At 41.4% G+C, this 25,447-nt stretch overlaps 2 protein-coding genes across 4 annotated transcripts in view; both read left to right on the top strand.

Annotated features, from left to right (window-relative positions):
• Window positions 1-10,797, top strand: part of gapdhs (glyceraldehyde-3-phosphate dehydrogenase, spermatogenic) — a 14,467-nt gene extending 3,670 nt beyond the window's left edge. The window contains exons 2-11 of one of the 2 annotated variants that reach the window (XM_019893017.1): window positions 2,353-2,416; window positions 3,287-3,383; window positions 3,557-3,663; window positions 9,038-9,128; window positions 9,216-9,334; window positions 9,429-9,510; window positions 9,613-9,764; window positions 9,862-10,024; window positions 10,102-10,199; window positions 10,306-10,797. In XM_019893017.1, coding sequence (XP_019748576.1) covers window positions 2,388-2,416; window positions 3,287-3,383; window positions 3,557-3,663; window positions 9,038-9,128; window positions 9,216-9,334; window positions 9,429-9,510; window positions 9,613-9,764; window positions 9,862-10,024; window positions 10,102-10,199; window positions 10,306-10,375 — 1,008 coding nt within the window. In that variant the 5' untranslated portion in view covers window positions 2,353-2,387 and the 3' untranslated portion in view covers window positions 10,376-10,797. Of the gene's footprint in view, window positions 1-2,293; window positions 2,417-3,286; window positions 3,384-3,556; window positions 3,664-9,037; window positions 9,129-9,215; window positions 9,335-9,428; window positions 9,511-9,612; window positions 9,765-9,861; window positions 10,025-10,101; window positions 10,200-10,305 lie in introns of those variants that run through there. The other variant, XM_019893016.1, reaches the window with a different exon arrangement.
• Window positions 10,798-14,116: 3,319 nt separating this feature from the next.
• Window positions 14,117-22,587, top strand: tmem147 (transmembrane protein 147). 2 transcript variants are annotated; one of them, XM_019893024.1, is made up of 8 exons: window positions 14,117-14,224; window positions 14,571-14,673; window positions 15,462-15,531; window positions 16,105-16,170; window positions 18,647-18,783; window positions 18,909-18,993; window positions 19,195-19,316; window positions 21,951-22,587. In XM_019893024.1, exons 2-8 carry the CDS (start codon window positions 14,597-14,599, stop codon window positions 22,069-22,071), a joined length of 678 nt encoding a protein of 225 aa, XP_019748583.1. In that variant the 5' UTR covers window positions 14,117-14,224; window positions 14,571-14,596; the 3' UTR covers window positions 22,072-22,587. The 2 variants fall into 2 exon arrangements, with proteins under 2 accessions (XP_019748583.1, XP_019748582.1); XM_019893023.1 differs by having other exon boundaries at window positions 14,134-14,224; window positions 14,560-14,673.
• The last annotated feature ends 2,860 nt before the right edge of the window (window positions 22,588-25,447 follow it).

Below are 25,447 nucleotides of genomic sequence, written 5' to 3' on the forward strand. Positions count from 1 at the left end.
GTTGACGAGTTTTTCGTTGTCCCCCCCCCCCCCCCACTTCCAACAGAAAATGGAAGAGTGTTATTTAGCCTAGAGCCTTTTTCCCAGCCATGGCCCCTCCGACTCTCACCCATTATCCTCACTAAATGGGTCACAGCTCGGAGGGAGGGCAATGTGTGCCAAAGGAGGTGGACAGGGCTGACAAAAGAACAGTAAAAAGAAAAAAAATACTGTAGCATAATGGAAGTTAGGTGCTGAATTGTAATAATTAAAATGATGAAACAGAAATGACAACCTGAGACAAGTAGTTGGAGGAAGAGAAAAGAACAGAACAGAAAAGACATTGTGTCCTTGTGATGGCCCGTTCTGTACTTGCAGTAGTTGTTTGGCTACGGGACCATTAGAGAATCAGTGTCCGCCTCCCCCTCTCCATTTAATGAGCACTAGCAGATTTTAAGCTGCTGCTCACAACATTTGACTTGACTAGTCCGCTAGGCACAATGCAGCCTCTGTACACTGTCTGATGTAATGTGTGGATGTGAGAGAGTGTGTCCTGAATACTGGATCAGTCTGTTTGTCATTTGATTGAATTCAAAGTGTAAATTGAAGTTTTCATATTACTTTAACTACTGCAGTACTGTTCAAACTAAATTTCAGATCACATACCCATTGGCATTTGCACGTGAGAGAGCATAATACTGTACTCCGATTTTAACGACACAGCATCTACTTGGGTTGTTGCAGCTGTACTCTCATGGCACATTTCTCAACTGATTTCCATGAGGTGTGTTTTTCACTTTCCCTCCAAACACCAAAGCATGTGCTGTCAATATTTATCATTTGGATAAAAGCCCCAAAACTACATTTTTCACCCATGAATGGTTACACCACCCCCCAGCTTAGCGTCACTCGAGGCTACCTATTCATATCTGTGGTAATTATGTAAAGACCAATAGTAATTGCAAGTAGTAAAAAAAAAAAAAAAAAGCCGAAATGACAGGAGCGTCGTCGCACACACTGGCGCACTGTCCGCCATCTTGTATCCCTTTTTTGTAATGTTTTGAACAGCTTCGTGCAATGCTTGATAAACCATTGGAAAGTTGAGCTCATGCCCTTTTAGATGTTGCTAAAACCTAATTTCTGAAAGACTGACTAATTTTTCTAATCCGGGTTGCAAATGCCGTTGATTTATCTGCAAAGGAGCCATTTTGTTTTAGAAAGCTAGTCTTATAATATCTAAGGCAGGGCCAGCAAAGGAAGGAAACGTCAAGACTGGAGGTGATTTTTTCTATACAAACAAAAGGTGATGTAACTAGAGGAGAAAGGAGGGAGCATGGAGTCACATTGGCTTGTATCCTTTTCTGACCTTGTTAGAAAGAGCAACACCACACAAAATGGCGGACAGGTTTCAATTAAACCGGATCAAACGGAGTACTTCTAACACATGTACTCTTCACAAGTAACCTTGGTGTTATTTATTTATTTTTTTAACCATTATTTTAAGTGACACAAAACATTGTTCAAGTATGTTTTATCCCATCTTTTTATTTTAAGTGCACCTCTAATGAGTTTACCAGTTGATAGCTTGTCTAACCTGAATGACACCCACTTATAGGCACACAACAGTTAAGGAGATTATAGCAGTCCAAAATGACATCCAAGCAGTGTCAAGGACAACCCGCAGTGCCTCGAGTTACTTGAGCTCACCATGCGAACACACATTAATGCCACTGGCTTTGGAAGTTTCCGAAATAAATCTGCCTTTTTAAACATTTCAACATTTGAAGTTTTCTAATGCAGAGCAAGTCTAGTAACACGCTCACTGTGTGTTGAATGAGAGCCAACCAATGGCACAATTGAAGTGGAAAGAGAAAGGCATAACTAACAGGGCACAGGACGTGAGGTCTGTATGCCTCTCCCCTGGTTCATCACACACAGCCCAAATGAAAGGAGACAAAAAAATAAAAAGCCCAGCCCTGGAGAAGGAGGATCACATAGCTGAATGCATGCCAGCTTTCGTGTCTGGTTTGATCTGTTTGCAGTGTCCGATTTCAACCTCCTTCCCTGCATTTTTCCCTGCCTTCTCATCGCCACCATTGTTTTCTAAACATGTCAATGCACGACACAATACCACTGCTTATGGTACAGTTCAAAACCTGTACTTTTCCGACACTGCACTGAAACACTCCCTCACATTCAACTTCCTGAGATGAAGACATGTCACCTTGTGGTCCAATTTGAGTATTTTACTTGGGTTTTCGCATTCAGTAGATCACATACACAACGAGAGATGTCTTTGCTGTAATCTCAAGTTGCTGCATAGCACAAAGTTTTTGTTATCAAGCCTTACGTTGGTTTTATTCTTCTTTCCAGGTAACCCAGTACCTACCCCCTGAGAAACAGCAACCATGCCAGAGCTCTGTGTTGGAATCAACGGGTGCGTTAGAAACACACATTTGGTTTAAGGATGTTGTAGGTTGCATCATGGTTCATGCATTCGGCAGTTGTTAGAAGAAAAGTCCGAATGTCATCAAAATGTGTTTCGGTTGCCTTAATTGTAGCTGGTCTGTGAATTTTGTTGTACAATGTTCCCTCGCTACTTCGCGGCCTTTACACTGTCGCTGGTTTTCGTTGGTGACCCCAATGCAAAATGCGCTGTGAGCGCGCTGCGTCACTCGGACCATTCAGAAAGTCAGAACAATGTTCAAATGTGCCGTTCAATTCTTCAGAGTGCCCCAAAAAAACGGAGTCCAGTGCAGGCAGTACAAGTAAACGGCTGCATCTTCAGAAATTAACGTGAGCAGAGTGCGCATGTTCATCCCTACAGTCGACGAGGACGATGACTCATCAACTGATAACTATGTTTAAATGTTTCTTTATATCCCGTGTCACATTGTAGCCAAAGGTACAATCCTAGTGGATTTATGCGCCTTTTATGCGAAAGTTAGTTGCCATGACTACTTCCGGCTGAAGTGCTTCTTCTTTAAAACACAATGACGAGGAAGCAACAGTAGTGATGGCAGCAAACTTGAGCTTTGCACAACAACGATGTAAAAGGCGTATTAATCAACCAAATGTATTAATTGAAGCGTAAATCTCAGACACAAAAATTTAACCTCGACTTCACAGAAATCACAAATTGCTAGGGGGCATAAAACCAATCACCTGCGAAAAGTGAGGGAACACGAATTGTTTGAGGCACACTGTTACAAGATGCATTGGAATGCATTTTCATCTTCCATTCTAGGAATGACTGTGAAAGAAAACTAAGAATGTCTTTGTCTTTTTTCTTTTTTTTTTTTTGTAGCTTCGGTCGTATTGGTCGCCTTGTGTTGAGGGCCTGCCTTCAGAAGAAAATCAAGGTTGTGGCCATAAATGACCCCTTCATCGACCTGGACTACATGGTGAGAGAATGAAATGTGTTTTGGCCCATGTGGGTGTAACTAGCATATATGGAACTCTGCTAAAGCATAGAACACTCTAAGGCTTGCCTTATCGTGCCTGTTATTCAGTTCAAATGTGCGCCCGCTGATTAAAACCGTGCACACTGAGCAATATCATTGAACCTGCCTCTTAGGTCTACATGTTCAAGTATGACTCCACCCATGGCTCTTACAAGGGTGATGTGCGCAAAGAGAATGACAAGCTGGTTGTGGATGGTCACGTCATCTCAGTCTTCCAATGGTAGGCATGGACATAAACATAAACTCACGATTCATTGCCAATATTGTCTCAGTTTTTCCTGCTGTGCCGTAGACTTTCCACAGATTTGATCGGTTAGATCAGATCGAGAGATATTTTGCCTTTTTTTACAGCAAGCACAATCTTGTTCGCTCCAGGGACGTACTGCTACTGCGATCAGTAGTAATCCGGGGTGCGCTCCCCCCGTTCACCACATCACCAATAACGAGTTGAAATAATTGAACTGTCGACCCTCATTTAGTCACAAATGTACTGACTTAGTGTGATGTTTGGGCTTTAATTGAACACAAAGTTGACATATCACTTATTCTTTTGGATGAATGGCTGATGGATACACGGGCTTGATTGTACCCTTTGCCCTCTAATGGGAGGACATTTCATTTTTCTGTCTGCCAATACAGTATATACAGAGAGATATTTCTGATGACTAACATGTAATGCTGGGCGATAGGGAAATAAATCTATCGCGATGTCGGCCTTTTTATGTCATGAAAACAATATACCGTGATATATTATCAGTTATTCGATTACAAAAAAAAAGGTAAAACACACAAGTGAAATCAAGCCTCAAATTTGCGTCATGAAAAAGTTGTTTTTCGACTCCTCTAGATGGCACTGTTGGGTTAAATAAAGGTGTTTCTCAAATGTCGGTGCTATTAAGCCTAATGTTGAAGAGAGAAGCGATAACACACTGTGACTGCTTACCTTTTTCTCACTTTATTTTGATGAATGCAAATCCACACTGAGGCAATCAAAACAGACGCGGACATGACTGTTTTCAGTACACTTGCGGGGTGTGTGTGTCACCAACAGTACAGACAAAATAGGGGCAAGATAACATGAACCAAGAAACCGGTAAAGCACATGGATAGCAGTGGGCTGAGTCTGTAGCTGGGATATTTGAAATGTATCCATACGGCAGCCCGGTGGTCGACTGGTTAGCACATCGGCCTCACAGTGCAGAGGTGCAGGATTGGATTCCGGCTCCGGCCTTCCTGTGTGGAGTTGGCATGTTCTCCCCATGCCTGCGTGGGTTTTCTCCGGGTACTCTATTTTTCCTCCCACATTCCAAAAACACGCGGGGCAGGTTGTTGGAATGGTGAATGGAACACTCTCAATTGTCCCGAGGTGTGAGTGTGTGCCCTGTGATTAGCTGGCAACCAGTTGAGGGCGTTCCCCGCTTACTGCCCAAAGACAGCTGGGATAAGCTCCAGCACACCCCACTGCCCTTTTAAGGATAAGCGGATCCGAAAGTGGATGGTTGGATGTAGTCCATACCACAGGCTTTAAAATTCTCCCCCATGTTAAGTGCATCATAGATAACTGTAACTAAGTCCAATATGGTCATGATCAATAATAACTTAATTGCTTTTAACACTTTTCTGAATAAAATGGAGTGCATTTTTTAATATCTCGCATCTATGAGCTCCTTAATATCTAATGTGACACCCTGTTTTGGTCTGCTTGCGACTGACCAGATTCGAAAGGCCTCTCTCGTAGCAGCATGTATCTCAGCCACAAACTTATTCCACCCAGCCCTGATGTTTGATACATTGCATTTATGTTTATGAAAAAGTGCAGTGGAAGCATATCGACAATTCACAATATCATCATACATGGGACAGGGATTCTCAGCATGATATGCAACCTCACACCTCGGATCTGAGCACATTCAGGCCTCCCAAGGCCATATAAATTCCTGAAGTCGGTTGTCGGTCAACAGAGTAATCAGCCACATCCTCTTTCCTCAATTTTGACCAATCCAATTTACTTAATGAAGCAGCCTTACTATTATTAGACAGCTGGTGAACATACCCAATATTTAGCTGGACAGCAAATGGGAGAGGTGGCAAATCCAACGCATATCGCGATACTTCCCAGTGAATCATGAGCATTAGTTGTGGTCACAACTTAGTCCAATGTTTCTCAAATAGTGGGGGGCGCCCTTGCTCCATCAAGGGGGGCGCGTTTGACCTCGGGGAACGTGTTTTTTAATTTTTTTTTTTTTTTTTTTTTTTTAACTGTCCTAGAATAAAGTGCATTTGCCCCTCCACTACATTAGGGGGCAGTGGCACTCATTGGCAGAGTTTGCACAGGGAGCATTCGAAAGGGAGGAAATATGGCGAGGCGTATGTCGCGCTTGGCTTCACTGTGACTATGGTGGCAGACGAGGAAAGATCGGTGTGCTTACTGTGTCTAAAAATGTTGGTAGCGGACAGCATGAAGCCAAATAAATTAAGGCGTCGGCCCCGTCCAGGACGTCCGTCATCTGTCAAAACAAATCGCTGATGCACGTCATCATGTGTGAACATGTTTATACATCTTTTAAAAGCTGAGTTTCTGGAGATTTGAATGGTACCCTACATGTTACAATTGTCAAATTTGAACCAAAGCTTGGGGAGACTTAAGCTTTCAGAGATGAAAGTCCTCCGGATTTTCCCGGAATTCCGGGTTTTTCAATTTTTTATGAAAATTTCTCCGGAGAATTGAGGAAAATTTGCATAAAATTAATCCGGATATTAGTTGACAACATTGAATGGATATTTGTTGACAACATTGAACGAAGACGCGTTTGAGTTCGTTGTCTTGCTTTCACGAGCGTAGCCATATTGAGGCACTAACACTTGTAACAGTAAAGAGATTTTTGTTTGTGTAATAATGACAGAAGGCATGATACGAATGGTTTAGTGGAACGAATGGCAACTCGCAACAACAGTAGCAAGCGTCATTTTGCCTCTTGGGTTATACCATCTCAACTAGAACGTGGGGGATAGTCCCCAAACAATTTTCGTCTCTTTATAAACACACCTGCTAAACCCCAGTGGAACGAATAAAAGACGCCGTCAACAAGACAGTTGTCGTAAAATATATATTTGGCCAAAAAGGGAAAAACACAGATGGGCAGAAAATCGTGTCCGTCCGACCTTTTGTTGTGCAAAAAGATAGAGATGCAACTGTAGAACTTGGCATTTTGAAAATACTGTCGTGGTCACCAGCTGTGTTTAATGACTCCATATAGTCATTGTTTGTACTAATTATGAGATGAGCTTGTCTTGATCACACCATTAAAAGCTCATCATTAACACTGCTTTAATGCCGCATTAGATGGGACAATCATCCAGTAAACGGAGTGCTACTCCCCCACTATATTAAAACATAGTGACACCGTGGGTCAAATAAATTAGAGCAAGCACATTTATAAACGATTAGCAACACATTCGCTGAAGGGCTAATTAGGCCTCAAGGGTAAAGACTTTGTTTTTGGCACAGACCTGGACAGTCACCGAGGAGAGCTTGTGTCCGTCATGCTGCTCGGAGCCAGTTGACCTTTTGTTTTGCTTTGTTGAGCCACTTTTCCTCTGTAGGCCTGCTTGCTGGTCTTTGTTGGTATACAGCAGTACACTCAGACATTGTGGTCGAGGTCATTTTAGTTTTATACAAAAAGAGTGTGTGACAATCAACAGACTCAAAACACAATCCATTCATGGACAGCGGGAGTGTCAAGAAGGAAAATAAGAAGGAAAGAAATCAGCAGCTCTCTCCCATTGCTATTTCTAAACTAAACTGTGAAGACGCATCGTGCGGCTTTGTCTTTCAATCATCATTGTCCGATGATCTGCTTTAAGCGACATGAAAAAAGACTAAATGGAAGTCTCAAAATGAAAACCAACCTCTGCAGAGTTACACTACGGCTATTTTTTTTGGACACTAAGCTGAATTGTGCTGTTTGGAACGTGTTCTTGCTTGTAGCGCCGGCAGTGTCCGTGTACCAATGACAGGAGAGGTGGCCTAATGAGAAGTGTGTCTGAGCTGACAGAAGCTAACCCCTACGACCGCGAGGCACACACATGCACTCATGTCCTGGGAGACAAGTGTGGAGAAAGTCGTCTCAGTGTGTGTGTGTGTGTGATATATATATCTATATATAGATATATATATATAGATATATATATAAATTTTTTTCCCGGAATTTTCAGAAAAGTCCACTTTCATCTCAGCTTTGATCCTGTAGTGTTTTCAAGTCCTAATCAACATTCTAAATCCATTTTCAAGGCAGATATTGTGAAAAGAAAAAAAGAGATTCGCCTTTTTCTTCTGTTTTCAAACATCCATAATTCTGAGACAGGAGCACTTACACAAATTCCTACTGTATGGGAGAAATACTCATAATGTGACATTTTGAATATTTCAAAAAATTGACCAAAACTATGCTGATACTTCAAATGGTTCAAGAATAGCTAAAAATTGACTTTGGGTGCACCTTTCCACAGGCGTTTTCAGCAAAGTTGCCCTCGGTTTAAGGGGTTAAAGACATTACACCCCAATCACGCTGATAAGCCGCTTGAGTTTTTTCAGTGAAAACATGCCGAATATTGCCAACAATCATCCCGCTTTGTGACTGCTACTTCAGTAAACTAAAATACAGGTCCCAGCTACACATTGAGCAGGAGCCGAGAGTTGCTGTGTCCTGCTTCAAACCTCGCTTTGAAAAGCTTCTGTGAATAGCAAAACTGGCTCATTTTAGCCATTAATCCAGACAACAGCTTTTATTTTAAAAAAAAAAAACAAATTATTTTATTTTTGTTTTGCAGGTTAAAGTTTTTTTTAATATTGTGGTCCTGAGTTAATGTTGGTGATCAGTTAGAATGCATTATTATTTATTGATTTTATATATTTTATTTTTCAGTATCGTATGGTTTGACATGGTCAGTCAAAAAATGTTTAGCTTAATTAAGGATTTAATTTTATTTTGGAATTTCAGATGCACTTTAAATCTTTTCTGTTAAAGTTAATAAAGCTATTCTTTGTTGTAAGTTGGTCCATATTTCTTTTTTTTATTCTCTTGTAGGTTAATAAGAATACAATGTTATGCAGAGGTGTACTTACAACAATTTTATAGACAAATGATACTATTTATAGTCGCGTGAGGGATGGAGGGGGCGGGGGCACGAAATGTTTTCTTCTTCTTCTTCCTGGGGTGGGGGCATGACAGAAAATACTTACGAAGCACTGATCTAGTCTAACCGGGATGGTGTGTGCCATGTGTCACGAACACAGGTGAAACTATTGTCAGGCTGTACTTGCTTCTGGTAAGTTTATGGTCATCACAAAATTGTCTACGATGTTGAGAAAATGAAGATTTATCAGACGTGACCGCATTAAAAATCACCCATGACATAAACACAAGATGAGATGTTGTCCTCTTCACAAGGCTGAATTTAAGAACTAACCTGGTCAAAAATTGTAATAATACATTTCTTTTCACTATAATTAAACTCTACCCCGATGGCCCGTTCAACATTTAACCGTAATACCTTAAGAGCTATTGAAGATATTTTCCTCTTTATCTGACTAGTATGAAGCCAGCTGAGATCCCTTGGGGCGCAGCTGGTGCCAAGTACGTTGTGGAATCCACCGGAGTCTTCCTCAGTCTGGAGAAGGCGACTGTATGTACATGAGCAATCTCGATTGTACATAAATGCTCAAAACGTCTTCAAAGTTTCTAAAGTATGCCCTTTCCATCGTGACTATAGGCGCACATCACTGCTGGGGCTCAACGCGTGGTAGTGTCAGCACCCTCACCTGATGCCCCCATGTTTGTCATGGGCGTCAATGAGGACAAATACGATCCCTCCTCCATGACGATTGTCAGGTAATATGAAGGTTTCTTCAAGATTTATTTGTGCAGGTGGCTGATGTGACTCGCCACTTCTCATGAAAGATAACACGTGTGTTTCTGTGAACAGCAATGCCTCCTGCACCACCAACTGCCTGGCCCCCTTGGCCAAAGTCATTCACGATAACTTTGGCATTGAGGAGGCCCTCATGGTAAGCTACAGTAAAACTGGACTACAGCAATAATGGCAAGCACAATTTTGTTTGGAAATGGGTCTGCTTGTATTGATAGTCTTATCACTTTTGTTTTTGTAGACTACAGTCCATGCTTACACGGCCACTCAGAAGACAGTGGATGGTCCAAGTGCTAAGGCCTGGCGTGATGGTCGTGGGGCTCACCAAAACATCATTCCAGCGTCCACTGGTGCTGCCAAGGCTGTGGGCAAAGTCATTCCTGAGCTTAACGGGTAAAGGACATGAACATAGACACATGAATCACTCCATGCGGATTTGTTAACGGACACAAAGAAGTTACAAATGGCAATGGTGTTCATTTGTCTCCAGTAAACTGACAGGCATGGCGTTCAGGGTACCTGTGGCCGACGTGTCCGTGGTGGACCTGACTTGTCGCCTGTCCAAGCCAGCATCCTATGCTAAGATTAAGGAAGCTGTCAAGAAGGCCGCTAGTGGGCCCATGAAGGGAGTGCTTGGTTACACTGAGGATCAGGTGACAGAAATATCTGTCTGAACAGTTGATGTTTAATTGAATTAGCAGACACTGACTGCCTGTACTGTTTTGAGCAGGTAGTCTCCTCTGACTTCATTGGCGACACCCACTCCTCCATCTTTGATGCTGGTGCTGGCATCTCCCTCTCTGACAACTTTGTGAAGCTCATTTCCTGGTTAGTGGGAGGGGGGTGTCTGTCCTTCATTTGAATCAAATTCTTCCAAACCGAAAACAGTACGTTTAATGAACTAATGCTCTCATTTCTTTGTGCCCTGCTCCAGGTATGATAATGAGTGTGGCTACAGCAACCGTGTTGCTGACCTGCTGTTGTACATGCAATCCAAGGAGTAGACACTTGGCTGTGCTGCAAGCATGTCCAGAAAGGGACCACCCCAACCATGCTCTATCCCCTCCTTTCTCTTTTACACACAGGCTCCACTCATAACCATGTCATAGCATCACAGTCCCTTAGCTCTTCTTCTGTACAAGTAGAAAGAAAAAATATGTGTTAAGTGTTCTGATTTAACCATGTCTTTCCCTTTGATGGTGAGATGATTGGCTGGTGACAGTATTTGTGTCTGTGTGCCCCTGCCTTCTTCACTTCTTCCCGCCCCAGTAGATGTGTTGTTATGGCTCAATACTGTCGTAAACTGCTGTATCCATCTCCATGTTGGTGTGTTTCAAAGGCTTATTCACCAGTGGAAGGAGAAAGGGCAAGGTGACTGTAACCCCTCTAAAGAGTAACGAGAAAAAAATAAAACTTGAAAACCTTCGAGCTGTGTACTTGTCCCGTTTATTTACAGATGCATGTGTAGATGATACATGTACTTCTACTTACGAATGTCTCTTCGTACGAAATTTTCAAGTTACGAAACGCCTCAACAGGAAAATATTGCCTCGAGTACGAAAGGTAAAAATACAGTATGGGTTGCTACTCGCAGCTCCGAGTTTCCTGAACGCAACATGCCTACGGTACACTCCACGTTCTCGCAACTGTCTCATAGTCTTGTCTAGTATTTCCTTGTTTTTCCCTTTTTTTATCTATCTTGTGTCATAGTGTTATCCTCTGTTTTTCTTGTTTTCATGAAATTAGCTTTTGCTTTTTTTGTGAGATAAGTAATAATAATATTTCCCCTTATTTTCCTTTCTTTTTGCAAGCGCTTTTGATTTGTCTCGTTATCCTGGTTCCTTGTTATTAACTTTTTATGTTGTACTTTGTCGGTCTCACGTCGTTGTTCTTTCAGCTTAAAAAAAAAAAAGGCAACTCCGTGTCTTCAGCCCAATGTGACGATTGGACTTATCTCCAGCAATGTGGCAACTTGTTCATGCAGTCGCAATTGAGACAATGTGGTGAGAGTAGGGTGACCACCTGCTAATAAGCCCAATGAGGTTCAAGGGGTATGTTTCTGATGGACAATGTGGGAAACTGCGCAGCCTGGTGACGACACGGTGATTTCAGCCCACGGGCAGACTCACTGATAGTGGTTTACCCATTACTAGCTACGGAGGAAGATTAGAGCCAATGAAGAGAAACTTTTATCTCAGAATTCTGACATTAAAGTGAGAATTCCCAGAATAAAGTCAGAAATTGACTTGTCTATCTTTTGCCGCATGTGCATGCGGTGTCATAACAACAAAAAGCATTCCACAGCACTAAACACTTTGAAGCTCAAGGACTTTTTGCATAATTGCACACCTAAAGCTGAACTACAATTCCTGCTACTGGTCACTTAAAACTGGTGCAACGATTATCTGTACCAACTGCACAACCGTCACAGTGTCATAAGTACCTCACCACCGACCACTTTATCTCTGCTTGATGACTCTGCACATTGTCGCACACCTGTCATCAGGTGGTGCGACTACACAATGGCACCCTTAAATTACAGAATGTCTTACTATACTTATATGTCATGTCTTTGTTTCTTGTAGTTGGCTGTTACTGCAATACTAGTGTAGCTCATACTAATGGACACAAATTCAAATTGGGTGATTTACATACTTGGCCAATAAAGATGATCCTGATTCGGCATGTGATTGATGGGAACCTGTCACCGCAGTCAGCTGTTCACAACTAAGTTCAACAGCAACAGAGGCCCAACTCGAGAACGACCGCCAAGCGGTGTTGGGCATGCCTTCGGGCTACGAACATTTCCCAGGCAACAGCCGACAATTTTAACGTAAATATTAACTGTGTGTGTTCAATACACTACATGTTTTCACTGTGGTTGAGAGAGGAAAGTAATTTCATCTGTGCTGTATGTTACACATAGAGCATATTGGACAATAAAAGCTGACTTGACTTGACAACTGGGTCTGCAGGTACCTGGGTCGCTTTGGGACCCAGTTGGAGGTTGCTCAACAGCAACAGCAACAGAGATGTGCCAAGCTGTCAAATAATATTAATTTGGTTTCCACGGGCTTGCAGCGGTATTGTGACCAAGTTTGTTATTAGAGCAAGCGTTTTGCGGTATACGCCCTCAATTTGCGGAACACATGGATTGAGCTTCAAACGCTATATGTGCATGCATTTCGCGGGACGGTTGGTCATCCTAGGTGAGAGGTGTGTGCAGCACCCAAAAGGTCTGCAATATAAGGATCTCCAAACAAAAAGGTAGCATAGTAGGAATTAAGAGGATTCGTAACTGGCTTTTCTCTTCACCTTGTAACCTTGGGCGTTCAATTGTTCTATTTTGTTTCATGTTTTTATTTCTGTTTTTTCCTATTATTATTATTCTTATATTGTATTATTTATTTCACATTTAAGAAAACGGGGATCCTCTTGCTCAAAAACTTGATGTGATGGAGTAAAACTTCTGGATTCTGCACCCAAAAGTTAGTTTAAAGCAGCCATCAGACCTAACTCAACAAAAACTGTTCTCCAGTCTAAATCTGTTTACCGCTTCATTGTGAGTTTGAAAATTTCAGCCTGGGGATTTCCCTTTTTGCCAGTTCCTGATGCCTTCTGTCTGCGCAATGTTGCTGTCAAACTCAGCATAGAATGTGTTGGGCAGTGCTACATTCATATTCTGCTGGAACTCTGCATTCAACTGAATTAAAATAAAAAGCACCAAATGAGCAAGAGATTAATTTTAAATTTAAAAAAAGCCTTGCAGCTGCTATTTTCATAGTCGGAGATTAATTCGTATTCATTTGTTGAGTCTTTATTTAACTACGTAAGGAAATTGTTTAACGTTTACAATGTCAACAACTACTGGCTGCCGACAGTAATATTGGGAAAAAATAAAGGAAGTGCAATTTAACAAGTCAAGTAAAACCTAAAAGATTGATACAAAACATAATATAATTCAATCACAAATGACCAGACAAAATCTCCCTTTCTAATCAAAATAAACAACAGCTCCGATCACGCGTCAAGTCAACTCAAAATCGGCTTCGAGACATTTAAATTGGTCTGTGACATCACATGTCGATCAGTTCAAAATCAGGCTACGGTCGGGTGGTCTGACGTGGAATAATTGTGCTTTGCGATTGGCTGTCCAGTTAATCCGTTCCGGGTGCGCCCCGCCTACTGCCCAAAGATGGATGGGACAAGCTCGAGCAAGCCTGCGACCCTTGTGTGTGAGGATAAAGCGGTTCAGATGATGGATGGAATGGCAAACTATGACAATGTCTTTGCATGCATGTGTATATGGATGACACTACTCGTCATATACGGACATCACTGAATGAACTCACAATACTATGCACGTTATCTTTAAAACTTTTGACTATATTACTACGCTGCTCCAGCCACACGTGCCACTGCTTATGCGCAATGTTCTATAAACAACAACGTTATATAAATGCATACACAATACAATTTAAGGCACACAAATTATACAGATTATCATATTTCCCTAAACAATACATGACTGTGGCCGTCGTTTGTACAGTCTCACTGTAGATAGTAGATCGCGACACAGGAGTTAATGCGGCTCTCCCTTCGCGCTTGTGGTCCTACTCCTCACTGCCTTCCAGAGAGTTTTGCCACAGCGGCCCTGGAATACAAATGAATGCAAGATGTGACAGCGAGATGGCGAGGGAGTCGTGCTCAAAAATGAAGGCTTGGGCTGATCCGCCGCCCTCTGGTGGTTATTTCTCGCTGTCATTGAGCCCCAGCGGAAACTCAGTCGGAGGGATTTTAACGTAGAACAACACTAACTTCCGGTAACGCACGGCGTCCTGCTTCCCCTTGTTGTAAGTGGCGTTTTACTAATATTACATTTTGTGGCACAAACACATTTATGTGATTGTCTGTGGGCACATTGAGAAGAATATGCGTGTATCCGTCTCGTGGAGAATGTCTCTGTGGCTCGATGGACATGCGCGCGACTCGTTTTGGAAGTGAGATCGAGGTGTCTTATCCCATAGATAAATCTGCTTTATCCAGCCGAATACAGATTAATTCACTTTCCGCATGAATTGTAAATGTTGAATTGTAATATTTAATATCGGTCGAGTCTTGTGACCACACATGGTTAATGTCCTTGCACATTTGTAGTACAGTATTGACATTTTTTTTTCAAACACAATATTTCTACAGGCCACCTGATCATCTGACTGGCCGTCATGACCCTGTTTCATTTTGGAAATTGCTTTGCTTTGGCGTATTTCCCTTACTTTATAACATACAAGTGCAGCGGCCTGTAAGTATGTCTTTTATATCTGCAAATATAATCGATGCATCCACAGAAAATGTTTCCAATGAAAGTAAAAAAAAAAAAAAGTATGCGAAGAACAATTTCAAGTTGCTCCAATTTTAAATAAACGTGTTCCATTTGAAAGAGCCCGCAAACGATTTACGACAAATTATTGAGATATAGTATCTTGAGATAACGACAAAATATTTCTTGTTTTTAAAAGCGTAATTGATGAGCCGATAATGACGATCCCCAGTTTGGGTGATACCATGATAATTATTTGCAATAATCTTTGGCTTTAGGCTTATTGAACAGTATTGTTTTGGTAAACTTTAAATTCTGACATCTCAAGATGTGTACCGTTGAGCTGTATGAAGCATAATTTGGCGTCTGCAACCATTTCATCAGCATCACATCAATGTGTCCAAATGCTTCTTATACCTGGAAATCGGTGGTTTGTGCACATCTTCAAGAAATTTTTCACATACTGTACCTATAAGATACTACTCACCCACATTGAAGCATTAGTTGCTATTTTACAATATTATTGATAGTTATTGTACATGCCGGTCTCGCGTTGCATTTCCTTGTCGTAGAAACAAAAGGGTCTGCTAATCAGTTTAGTAATGTCAGAGCTTTGTGAATCCCTGCCAAATCCTCTTAGTATTGTGGAAATGGTGGTACTTAATCTCCACAAGCAATTTGGGGCTTAATCTGGTATATTGTACGATTTTACGAAGACGTTCTTTCCTAATCACATATTGTCTTATTCACCCTTTGTGTCTGATTTTTAGTTCCGAATACAACGCTTTCTGGAAGTGTGTCCAGGCTGGAGCTACCTACCTTTTTGTCCAGCTCTGCAAAGTGAGTAAACTCTCTAGTTTGGTCTTCCTCTCGAGGCTAAATGAGGAAAATCTATCATGATGTTTCATGTCAGGGAAATTACCGGTAGTGTTGCTCAGCCAGGACATGGACATGGACCATGGATACCTCATTGTTTGTGATGTAATTCTTTTCGAAAAGCTCCGATGACATTTTTTCAAAATAGGATTATTTTACTCAAATGGTACCGAGACTTTTGTCTACCTAAACTACGGAGGTTAACGTGACTTTTTTTGCCTCTTATTGCTTCTGTTTCACAAGTATTTTAATCAGATATATTGCTCCCATTTGGATTCTGAAAGTTACTGCACGACACTAGATGATCTGCAATTTATTTTCAAGTGATGATGATGTGTTTCAGTGGACTCAGACCAATCATTTTTATTGTGAAACATAACGGTTTGTTCTGGAAGTTACCACTGATAGCTCATATTCTGACGTTATTGACTTCAGGTCAATCAGAAATATGCAGGGGCACCCCTAAAAGCTTGTGAACCACAGAGCTAGATTGCACCGAAAATATTAATGTTTTTTTGCTGTTCTCGTATTTGCCAGATGTTGTTCCTTGCGACTTTTTTCCCCACCTGGGAAGGAGGAGCTGGAGTTTATGACTTTGTTGGGGTAAGTGTGAAAGTGACATTGTACTCACTAGCCCTCAGCATTAGGCGCATTTGCACAATTGACTCGATTGAAAGCAATTTAAGCAAATGGTTGGATTACGGCGTACTGCAACCAGGGAACAGCTATTTTGACATGATTACACTGTCATTAGCCATATCCTGCTGAATTATTATCCACATTGTAAATGATGGTCAGTTACCAGTTACCAAACCCACATTAACACATATTTAAAGAATGAGTTTATTTTTCCTCCAGAAGCCGTCCCAGTAGCTTGAAACAAGCTATAAGCGACAATTTACTGTCCTTTGTCACGATGTCAGCAGGGAATAAAGATCCTGACTCGAGCCTTTCGTCGACGGGCCACGACGAAACAAAAGAACAACGCCGTTGTAGTTGAACAAAAAAGGCCTCGCTTTAATTCCTTTTGAGTCTTTTTAAATCCAAATTATTAAGGTGTCCCCCCCCCCCACACCTGGAAAAAAACATTATAAACTGGCTCGTGTAACGTGAGCACTTTAACATGTTTAGATGGTCAGAAAAGTTGTTGCTCCATGCCCGACTGTCTTCCCAATGAACCTTCCGTCAACACCGCCGCCCGGCAGCTACCCTAGCTTTACAACAGGTCACAAGCAAGAGAACTTATGAAGCCTAGATGCTTAAATATTTTTCATAAATGTGCTTCAAGTCAAATGACAATGAAATAAAACATTAAATAAAATCCAAACAATTTGCAACTGGTCAATTCAAATTATTCGAATCGAGCACAAATACCTAATTTAACCACATTTTTCTTATGGTTCTAACTCAAGATAAGAGTGAAAAGAGCGTAACACAAATGCCATTCGCATACCTGTCAACCTTTCGGAGCACCAACCCATATAAACTACCAAAAAAATCCTAATAAAGAGCAAAAAATCCTTATAACATACCAAAGCATTTTATATGTCAAAATAACGGCAGAAAAAAAAAAACCACGAAATTTTTAATGATATTTATTGTAGATCTCCATAATACAATGACAGGTGAATGTCTAATCATCATTCTACTTAGTGGCATTACTGTGTTCAGAGTTGTATTCCTGCGTTACTTTTTTCACCAACTCCATATGCTGACCCATCGGCTCGAAGTTACAGCATCCATTCATATTTACTTTGCATTGCAATAATGCTGTCAGTGTGCTGTCAGTGTGCAATGAGCATATTCTTCAGTCTTACCAGGCACTATTGCGCCATTAAACTGCGATATCCATTCTTGAAGAAACCTTCCACTGTGCTTCGTTTTACTTCTCTTTCTTGTTGGTTCCATTGCGCAATATGAATGATAAATGTGTTTCCTTGTAGATTAGAACTTGCTTGTACACTCCCAAAGTATGGAATGAATACTCTGCTGTTTTCAACTAGGAACCACGTGATTTACTGGAACGTTACCGGAAATGAAAGCATTTGAGTAGACGAGCACCATTCTGGGCAAAAGAAAACAGAACTAACCTGTTAGGGAAAAAAAAAACGGAAATTTTCAGAATCCGTATGATTTGTGCGATATGGCCAGATACGTAAGATTCACCACAAAATCCGTATAAAATATGGCTAAACCGTATGAATTGACAGGTATGCATTCGCCATGCAGCCGGAGCTTTTTCTCTCTCCTGTCAGTTGAATCTCGAGTTTGTCGCCCCCGTGTGGCGTCAATGCAAGCAGACTCTAATGATGACAAGTGATGATAAATTCCATGATCCACGTTATTTGTGCATGGACCAAAAGATCAATCGGATCTCCCGTGGCCCACCTATGTTTCATTTTAAGGCCGGCAAAACCTTTTTTTTTTTTTTTTTTAGACTAATGTAACAATAAAATATGCAACAGACCAACTAAGATCCTTCCAAGCAAAATGTCATACCCTATTTTAATTCAAACTCTAGATTAGCTCTGCACTGCACCACACAGAGGAATTTTTTTAAAAAAAGTTGGTTACCCTCAAATATGTGAAACCGTTCATAGTATGTTGCAGTACACCAATCCAAACCGACACCATTACCTCACAAAACCCCGGCCCCCCTTTTTTTTTTTTTAAGGCCGGAAAAACCTTTTTTTTTTTTTTTTTTAGACTAATGTAACAATAAAATATGCAACAGACCAACTAAGATCCTTCCAAGCAAAATGTCATACCCTATTTTAATTCAAACTCTAGATTAGCTCTGCACTGCACCACACAGAGGAATTTTTTTAAAAAAAGTTGGTTACCCTCAAATATGTGAAACCGTTCATAGTATGTTGCAGTACACCAATCCAAACCGACACCATTACCTCACAAAAATTGACGTACTGTAGAAATAATGTCTCGGAGCTAAAACAACATAATTATACCTGTTAAGCGCGATTTATTCATTTATTTATTTTTGGTTACAGCTCATTTATTACATTTTAATAGGAAAGCACAGGTGTACCCAAGGTTTTAGATGGCTGTATGCTTGTGTCAGGAATTTATGAAAGCAACAGTGGACCTTGCAGACCTGCTGGGCCTCCATCTTGTCATGTCACGAAATGCCGGCAAAGGAGAGTACAAAATCATGGTAGCCGCCATGGGGTGGGCAACCGCCGAACTTGTAATGTCGAGGTAAGCATTGTCGCTTCCACCCACCGCCCACGCCCCCACAAAACGTAACCAAATGCCATTTAAACAAATAGCTCAGTTTCATCAACCATGTGTACATATCAAAGTCTCCGCTTGTGGTTGTGCAGATGTCTTCCTCTCTGGGTTGGGGCCAGAGGGATCGAATTTGACTGGAAATACATCCAGATGAGCTTTGACTCCAATATTAGTTTGGTGAGTACATTTGTCATTCATGTTCTCATCCACTGGGGGTCTCCTTTTGCCACTTTCTGTTTCTTCGCAGTAGCACTGGCCACAAATGCTTCCGATTCCATTTTTCAATAAATGGAACGTGTGAAAAGATAGTTCCTCTCCGTGGTCAGATAAGCACATTCTCAAAATGGCTTCATTTCTCTTCATTCTGTCTGTTTACAGGTCCATTATATTGCCATGGCAGCGGTAGTGTGGATGTTTACACGCTACGACCTTCCCAAGAGCTTCAGGCTCCCTGTCACTGTGCTGCTGGCCCTCTGTGTCTACAAGTCCTTCTTAATGGAGTAAGTGCATCTACAACCCACTCATTGTGGCATTTACATCAAACAAGAGCACAGAGAGCATCAAACCTGTCCACCGAGATTTTCCCACATGTGGAAGTGGGCAGCCTGGATCACATCCAGATGATAAAGCATTCAAGTTAGCACCCACTCTGCTGTTTTGTTCAAATTGCATACAATTTAAAGGCAGATTTATTCAAAATATATCTTTGAAATATTTAGTCAGTTAAAAATCGTAGGTACTGTTAATTTTTAAAGTGTTGAGTTCTTTCTAAGATGTCTTTTAGGTTTTAGTTACCTTTAAAATGTAATGGGAACACCCTTGTAATATGTAGAAGAATCTCACATTGCTTCAAGACATGGTAGCTGACTTCACAAAATTGAAATCCAATCCAATCCAATACATCCATCCATCCATGATCTGAGCCGCTTATTCTGACGAGGGTTGCCAGCGTGCTGGAGCCTATCGCAGCTGTCCTGGGGCAGTAGACTGGGTACACCCTGAACTGGTTGCCCGCCAATCACAGGGCACACATAGACGTACAACCGTTCCCGCTCACACTCACACCTCGGGACAATTTAGAGCAGGGGTGCCCATTACGTCGATCTTGATCCACCAGTAGATTAAGGACTGGTCCCAAGTCAATCCGAGGTGGAGAGGAAAGAAACCCCAAAAAACATTTGTGTCTCTGTGCATGTAAATAATATATTTTTTGTGTTAATGCACACTGCACCCTTATCATTCTATTAGTCTCACTTTCACAAATAGTATTTTAAAAAGAAAATAAAATAAGCAGGTCATCTTTAACCTACGGTGACGTGTGATGCGTCACCGGAAGTTGTTAGCGCTCAGCAGTCTGCAGTTGCAGCTTGTGATCAGAGTTGTTGCGCTATGTCTTTAATCGTTATCATTATTCTCATTCAGAGTTTGATTTGGACAATTCACCGAGGGGGCGGGCAAAGAAAGAGAATCTGGAGGGCCGAGAGAAGCATTTTAAAACGGTACGCGTGAGCTACGATCGTTAACAGGCTGCAAAAGTGCGTCGTGTGCCTCAGCGTCAGGCTATTGCTCATCATGGCATGCGTGTGTGCGTATGCGCGCATGCTCGGTAACGGGTCGATCACAGGAGGTTGGCTGATTGAAAAGTAGATCTTCGATCATAAAAGTTTGGGCACCCCTGATTTAGAGTGTTCCATCAACCTGCCATGCATGTTTTTCACTGCACTGTGAGTCCGACGCACTAACCAGTCGACCACCGCCCCAAACTAAATACAACAATTGGCAAATTATTTTCAACCTATAATTAACTGAATACGCATACAAGTCAAGAAATTTAATGTTATTTAATGATCAAACTGTTAAAACTATTTTTTTGAGCAAATTATCATTAACTTGGAATTTTATGGCGACAAAACGCTCCCAAAAAAGATGGTAGAGGCTTATGTTTTCCATTGTGTTTGTCAGAGATTTAGCTCCGACAAGTTGAACAAAATGACTCAACTCAGGAAGGAATTGTCTTTTACTGCCGGCAGGAGGCAGTTTTCGATGAAGCGTTCGCTCCCCCAACTGACACCTGAACTCTCGCAGCTCCTGCTGGCCTTTATTGACAGTATATGCAAATTACAAGTCACATATCAGAAAAACACTCCTCCCTTCATTTACATGCCGCACCTCTCGGCCCGCGCCCCTCAGTGGACACCTGGAGGCCTTCCCATGAACTGATACATCTGTAACTTTGCTCAAGGACATCTTATTATGCTGGAGCGCATCCTGTACTTCCTGTCCGCCCGAAGTTGAATCTTTCTTTCCGTATTATCAGTTAACAAGCGCCTTGGCTCCATTCACCTCAAATTGACCCCTGATTTTCCGTGCCCCATTGTGTACAAGCTGTATAAACACACGCTCTCGAGGTCAATCAAGCATTTAACAAAATGAAACTTTTAAACATGATAACATTGTATTTGTCTATGTTACATCAATTTTTCTTTTAACATCCATCTATGCATTAGCTGAACCGCTCTGTCCTCACGAGGGTTGCCGGCCGGCTTGTGCCATTTGGGTTTTTGTTGTTGTTTTTTTTTTTTTTTTTTATATATAATCTATACTATAAAATTATCCATCATTGGTTCAGTTTAAATGTATTTAAAATGTATATAACAAAAGTACTAGTCGTTCGTCGTTGGTATCGGTGAGTACTTGCATGTTTGAAGGGGGGGGGGGGTGGACGGGACGTAACTCCCGGCAGCTCTATGAGCAGTCCCACCTCCCCCTGACTTGGCAAATGACACGTTATCCTCTTACAACAAAAAAAGAGAAACTCTGTGAGCATTCAGGCAGAAAAAAAATCTGACATTTTTGTTTCGGCTTTGCTCGCCCAAATGGCACTTTGAATTTAAAGCACACTGTGAGCCTTTGGAGTGGACTATTGTTAATTCATGTTAAATGTTCTGTAAGGCGCTTTGTTACAGCTGCAGCTGTCGGAAAAGTGCTGTGTAAATAAAGATTGCATTTTTATTGTACTCATACTGGCATCAGTCTGAAAATAATTGGTATCGAAAATCCCTGTAAGTGTGTGTTAAGTTTGAGCACTGTATGTGATATATTTTTTTCCCTCCCCCCCACCTCTGTACGTGCAGGTTGTTCATCCATGCCTTCGTCTTGGGCAGCTGGACCGTGTTGTTGGTGAAAGCTGTGCTGACTGGTGCCATCTCCCTCTGCTCACTTCTTCTCTTCGTCTCCTTGGTGCACAGCAACTAAGTCCAAAACCAGTTGCATTGACCAGTCTTAGAGCCAAGTCACCGATTGGTGATTGAGCCAATTCATCCAGGCTACCACCCCGCCAGCTGGTGATTTGGTGGATCTGCATTGCAGCTAGTTCTTTTGTGGTGGATGCAAGTGACATCAAAAGACATTCTCTATGATATCGACTGAAACACTTGATATTTTGCGAAAGGGTGTATTTTGATCACAAATTTAACCCATTACAAGCATTGCAAGTAACATTTATGCTCAGCCGTTTTAATGAATAGATTAACAACACATTTTCATCATTTCTTGAAATGGACACTGCAAATGTAATTTTATTTATATCCGACTTTTCAACACGTCATGATCTAAACTGAGTAGAATCAATCAGCAAGCAAGTTATTTTTCATCACAGTACAAAATTTGACCTCTATGTGACAAATCCACCTCAAATGTACTTAGACTTGTTGAAAGATTTTTAAGATGAGAAACTGTATGAATAAATCTCAACTTATGTTTTCGTCATTTGATTGGTTGGACCACACAGGGTTTCATGGATTTTGTTGTTCTTGGTTGTCTATCTTTGGTTTATCCTGGTAGGGTCCGTGCATACCAATAATTGGGTTGAATTTGAGCATTCGTTTTACACTTGGGATGAAAGTTGGAAAAAGCCCAATTACCGTATGTCTAAAATAGATTATGCTGGGGTCTGGGATGCTAAGAGAGGTTGTTTTTTTTTTTTTCCTGATCTGCATGGAAAACTGTAAGGGCCCGCAATCAAAAATGTTAAACTTGTTAAATGTTTACCATCGCAAAGTCTGAATATTTGTCAGCAGATTTTTAAAACATGCACTCTTAACTGGCCACAACATTAGGCACATCTCTGTGAACTCATTAGACCCATTACAGGAGTTTTATCTGTAGACGTGCTGTACCCAATCCTATTTCAGTTTGGACCATAATGTCAGGTCTTACTGCAGGGGTCACCAGCACGGTGGCCACAGGCACCAGGTAGCCCTCAAGGACAACATGAGTAGCCCGCCAGCCTATTCCAAAAATAGCTCACGAGTGATTAGACACTGTGACTCTCCAGGAATATTGTGGAAGAGATCATTTCAAAATGTGAAAACTGGCAGATGTTTATAAATGAAGTGTGGCCAATTGATATTTATCTGTTTCATAATTATTGTGAGAAATCGCTAATGTGATCATTGTCTTCTCAGAAATGAATATCATTAATTATAACATGTGAGGGTAGTTTGAGCAAATTTATTTCAAAAGTGCATACCGTCAAACTGGTAGCCCACTGCATTAATCAGTAGCTAAGAAGGTATTGGTTTCAAAAAGGTTGGTGACCCCTGGTGTACTGTATGAAACTCCCACCCTTTTATTCAGTGAGTAACCTGAAGAAAGAATACAAAAATGTATTACAGTGGGGCAAATAAGTATTTAGTCAACCACCAATTGTGCAAGTTCTCCTCCGTGAAAAGATTAGAGAGGCCTGTAATTGTCAACATGGGTAAAGCGCAACCATGAGAGACAGAATGTGGGGAAAAAACTCAGAAAATTACATTGTTTGATTTTTAAAGAATTTATTAAAAATCATGGTGGAAAATAAGTATTTGGTCAATACCAAAAGTTCATCTCAATACTTTGTTATGTACCCTTTGTTGGCAATAACGGAGGCCAAACGTTTTCTGTAACTCTTCACAAGCTTTTCACACACTGTTGCTGGTATTTTGGCCCATTCCTCCATGCAGATCTCCTCTAGAGCAGTGATGTTTTGGGGCTGTCGTTGGGCAACACGGACTTTCAACTCCCTCCTCAGATTTTCGATGGGGTTGAGATCTGGAGACTGGCTAGGCCACTCCATGACTTTGACATGCTTCTTACGAAGCCACTCCTTTGTTGCCCTGGCTGTGTGTTTGGGATCATTGTCATGCTGAAAGACCCAGCCACATCTCATCTTCAATGCCCTTGCTGATGGAAGGACATTTTCACTCGAAATCTCTCAATACATGGCCCCATCCATTCTTTCCTTTACACAGATCAGTCGTCCTGGTCCCTTTGCAGAAAAACAGCCCCAAAGCATGATGTTTCCACCCCCACGCTTCACAGTGGATATGGTGTTCTTCGGATGCAACTCAGTATTCTACACGAGAACCTGTGTTTCGACCAAAAAGTTCTATGGTGGTTTCATCTGACCATAACACATTCTCCCAGTCCTCTTCCGGAGTATCCAAATGCTCTCTAGTGAACCGCAGACGGGCCTGGACATGTACTGGCTTCAGCAGGGGGACACGTCTGGCAGTGCAGGATTTGAGTCCCTGGCGGCGCATTGTGTTACTGATTGTAGCCTTTGTTACTGTGGTCCCAGCTCTCTGTAGGTCATTCACTAGGTTCCCCCCGTGTGGTTCTGGGATTTTTGCTCACCGTTCTTGTTATCTTTTGACACCACAGGGTGAGATCTTGCATGGAGTCCCAGATAGAGGGAGATTATCAGTGGTCTTGTATGTCTTCCATTCTCTAATAATTGCTCCCACAGTTGATTTATTTACACCAAGCGTTTTACCTATTGCAGATTCAGTCTTCCCAGCCAGGTGCAGGTCTACAATTTTGTCTCTGGTGTCCTTCGACAGCTCTTTGGTCTTGGCCATAGAGGAGTTTGGAGTGTGACTGACTGAGGTTGTAGACAGGTGTCTTTTATACCAATAATGAGTTAAAACAGGCGTCATTAATACAGGTGGAGCCTCGTTAGACCTCATTTGAAGAAGTTAGACCTCTTTGGCAGCCAGAAATCTTGCTTCTTTGTAGCTGACCAAATACTTATTTTCCTCCATGATTTTTAATAAATTCTTTAAAAATCAAACAATGTAATTTTCTGAGTTTTTTTTCCCACATTCTGTCTCTCATGGTTGAGCTTTACCCATGTAGACAATTACAGGCCTCTCTAATCTTTTCAAGTAGGAGAACTTGCACAATTGGTGGTTGACTAAATACTTATTTGCCCCACTGTATATTCAGGTATTGAACCTCTTGTGTGCCAAATCCTAAAGAAACTATACGTAGTTCCCACAAGAATATTGTGACACTATCTGAGGGAGGGAGAAAGTGCAATGAGGATAATAGAATGGAAAGCACTTGTACAATGAAGAACAGAACACAATGGCAACTGATAGTCCCGGCATTATTTACTTTGGTTCTCAAACCTCAACAGAAAAGATCGGTGAAGGGTTTTGGTCGCAACGCCAGTTGTATATATATAGAGCACTTTAAAACCACCACTGCTGTATACAAGCTGCTGTACATGGAGCAAAAATCATATAAACAACAAACAATAAAACATTAAGTTAATAACAAAGACAGTAGAAAGCACAAAAACAGTAAA

This window comes from Hippocampus comes, unplaced genomic scaffold (assembly GCF_001891065.2).
Source record: "Hippocampus comes isolate QL1 unplaced genomic scaffold, H_comes_QL1_v1.1 scaffold94, whole genome shotgun sequence".
Taxonomy (NCBI): Eukaryota; Metazoa; Chordata; class Actinopteri; order Syngnathiformes; family Syngnathidae; genus Hippocampus; species Hippocampus comes.

What these genes read in the sequence shown, in the direction of transcription:
- tmem147 (XM_019893024.1), top strand. Translation starts at nt 14,597, where the DNA reads ATGACCCTGTTTCATTTTGGAAATTGCTTTGCTTTGGCGTATTTCCCT. An exon ending in TTTTTGTCCAGCTCTGCAAA is followed by an intron (nt 15,532 to 16,104) that starts GTGAGTAAACTC and finishes CGTATTTGCCAG; the next exon opens with ATGTTGTTCCTTGCGACTTT. An exon ending in GAGTTTATGACTTTGTTGGG is followed by an intron (nt 16,171 to 18,646) that starts GTAAGTGTGAAA and finishes TGCTTGTGTCAG; the next exon opens with GAATTTATGAAAGCAACAGT.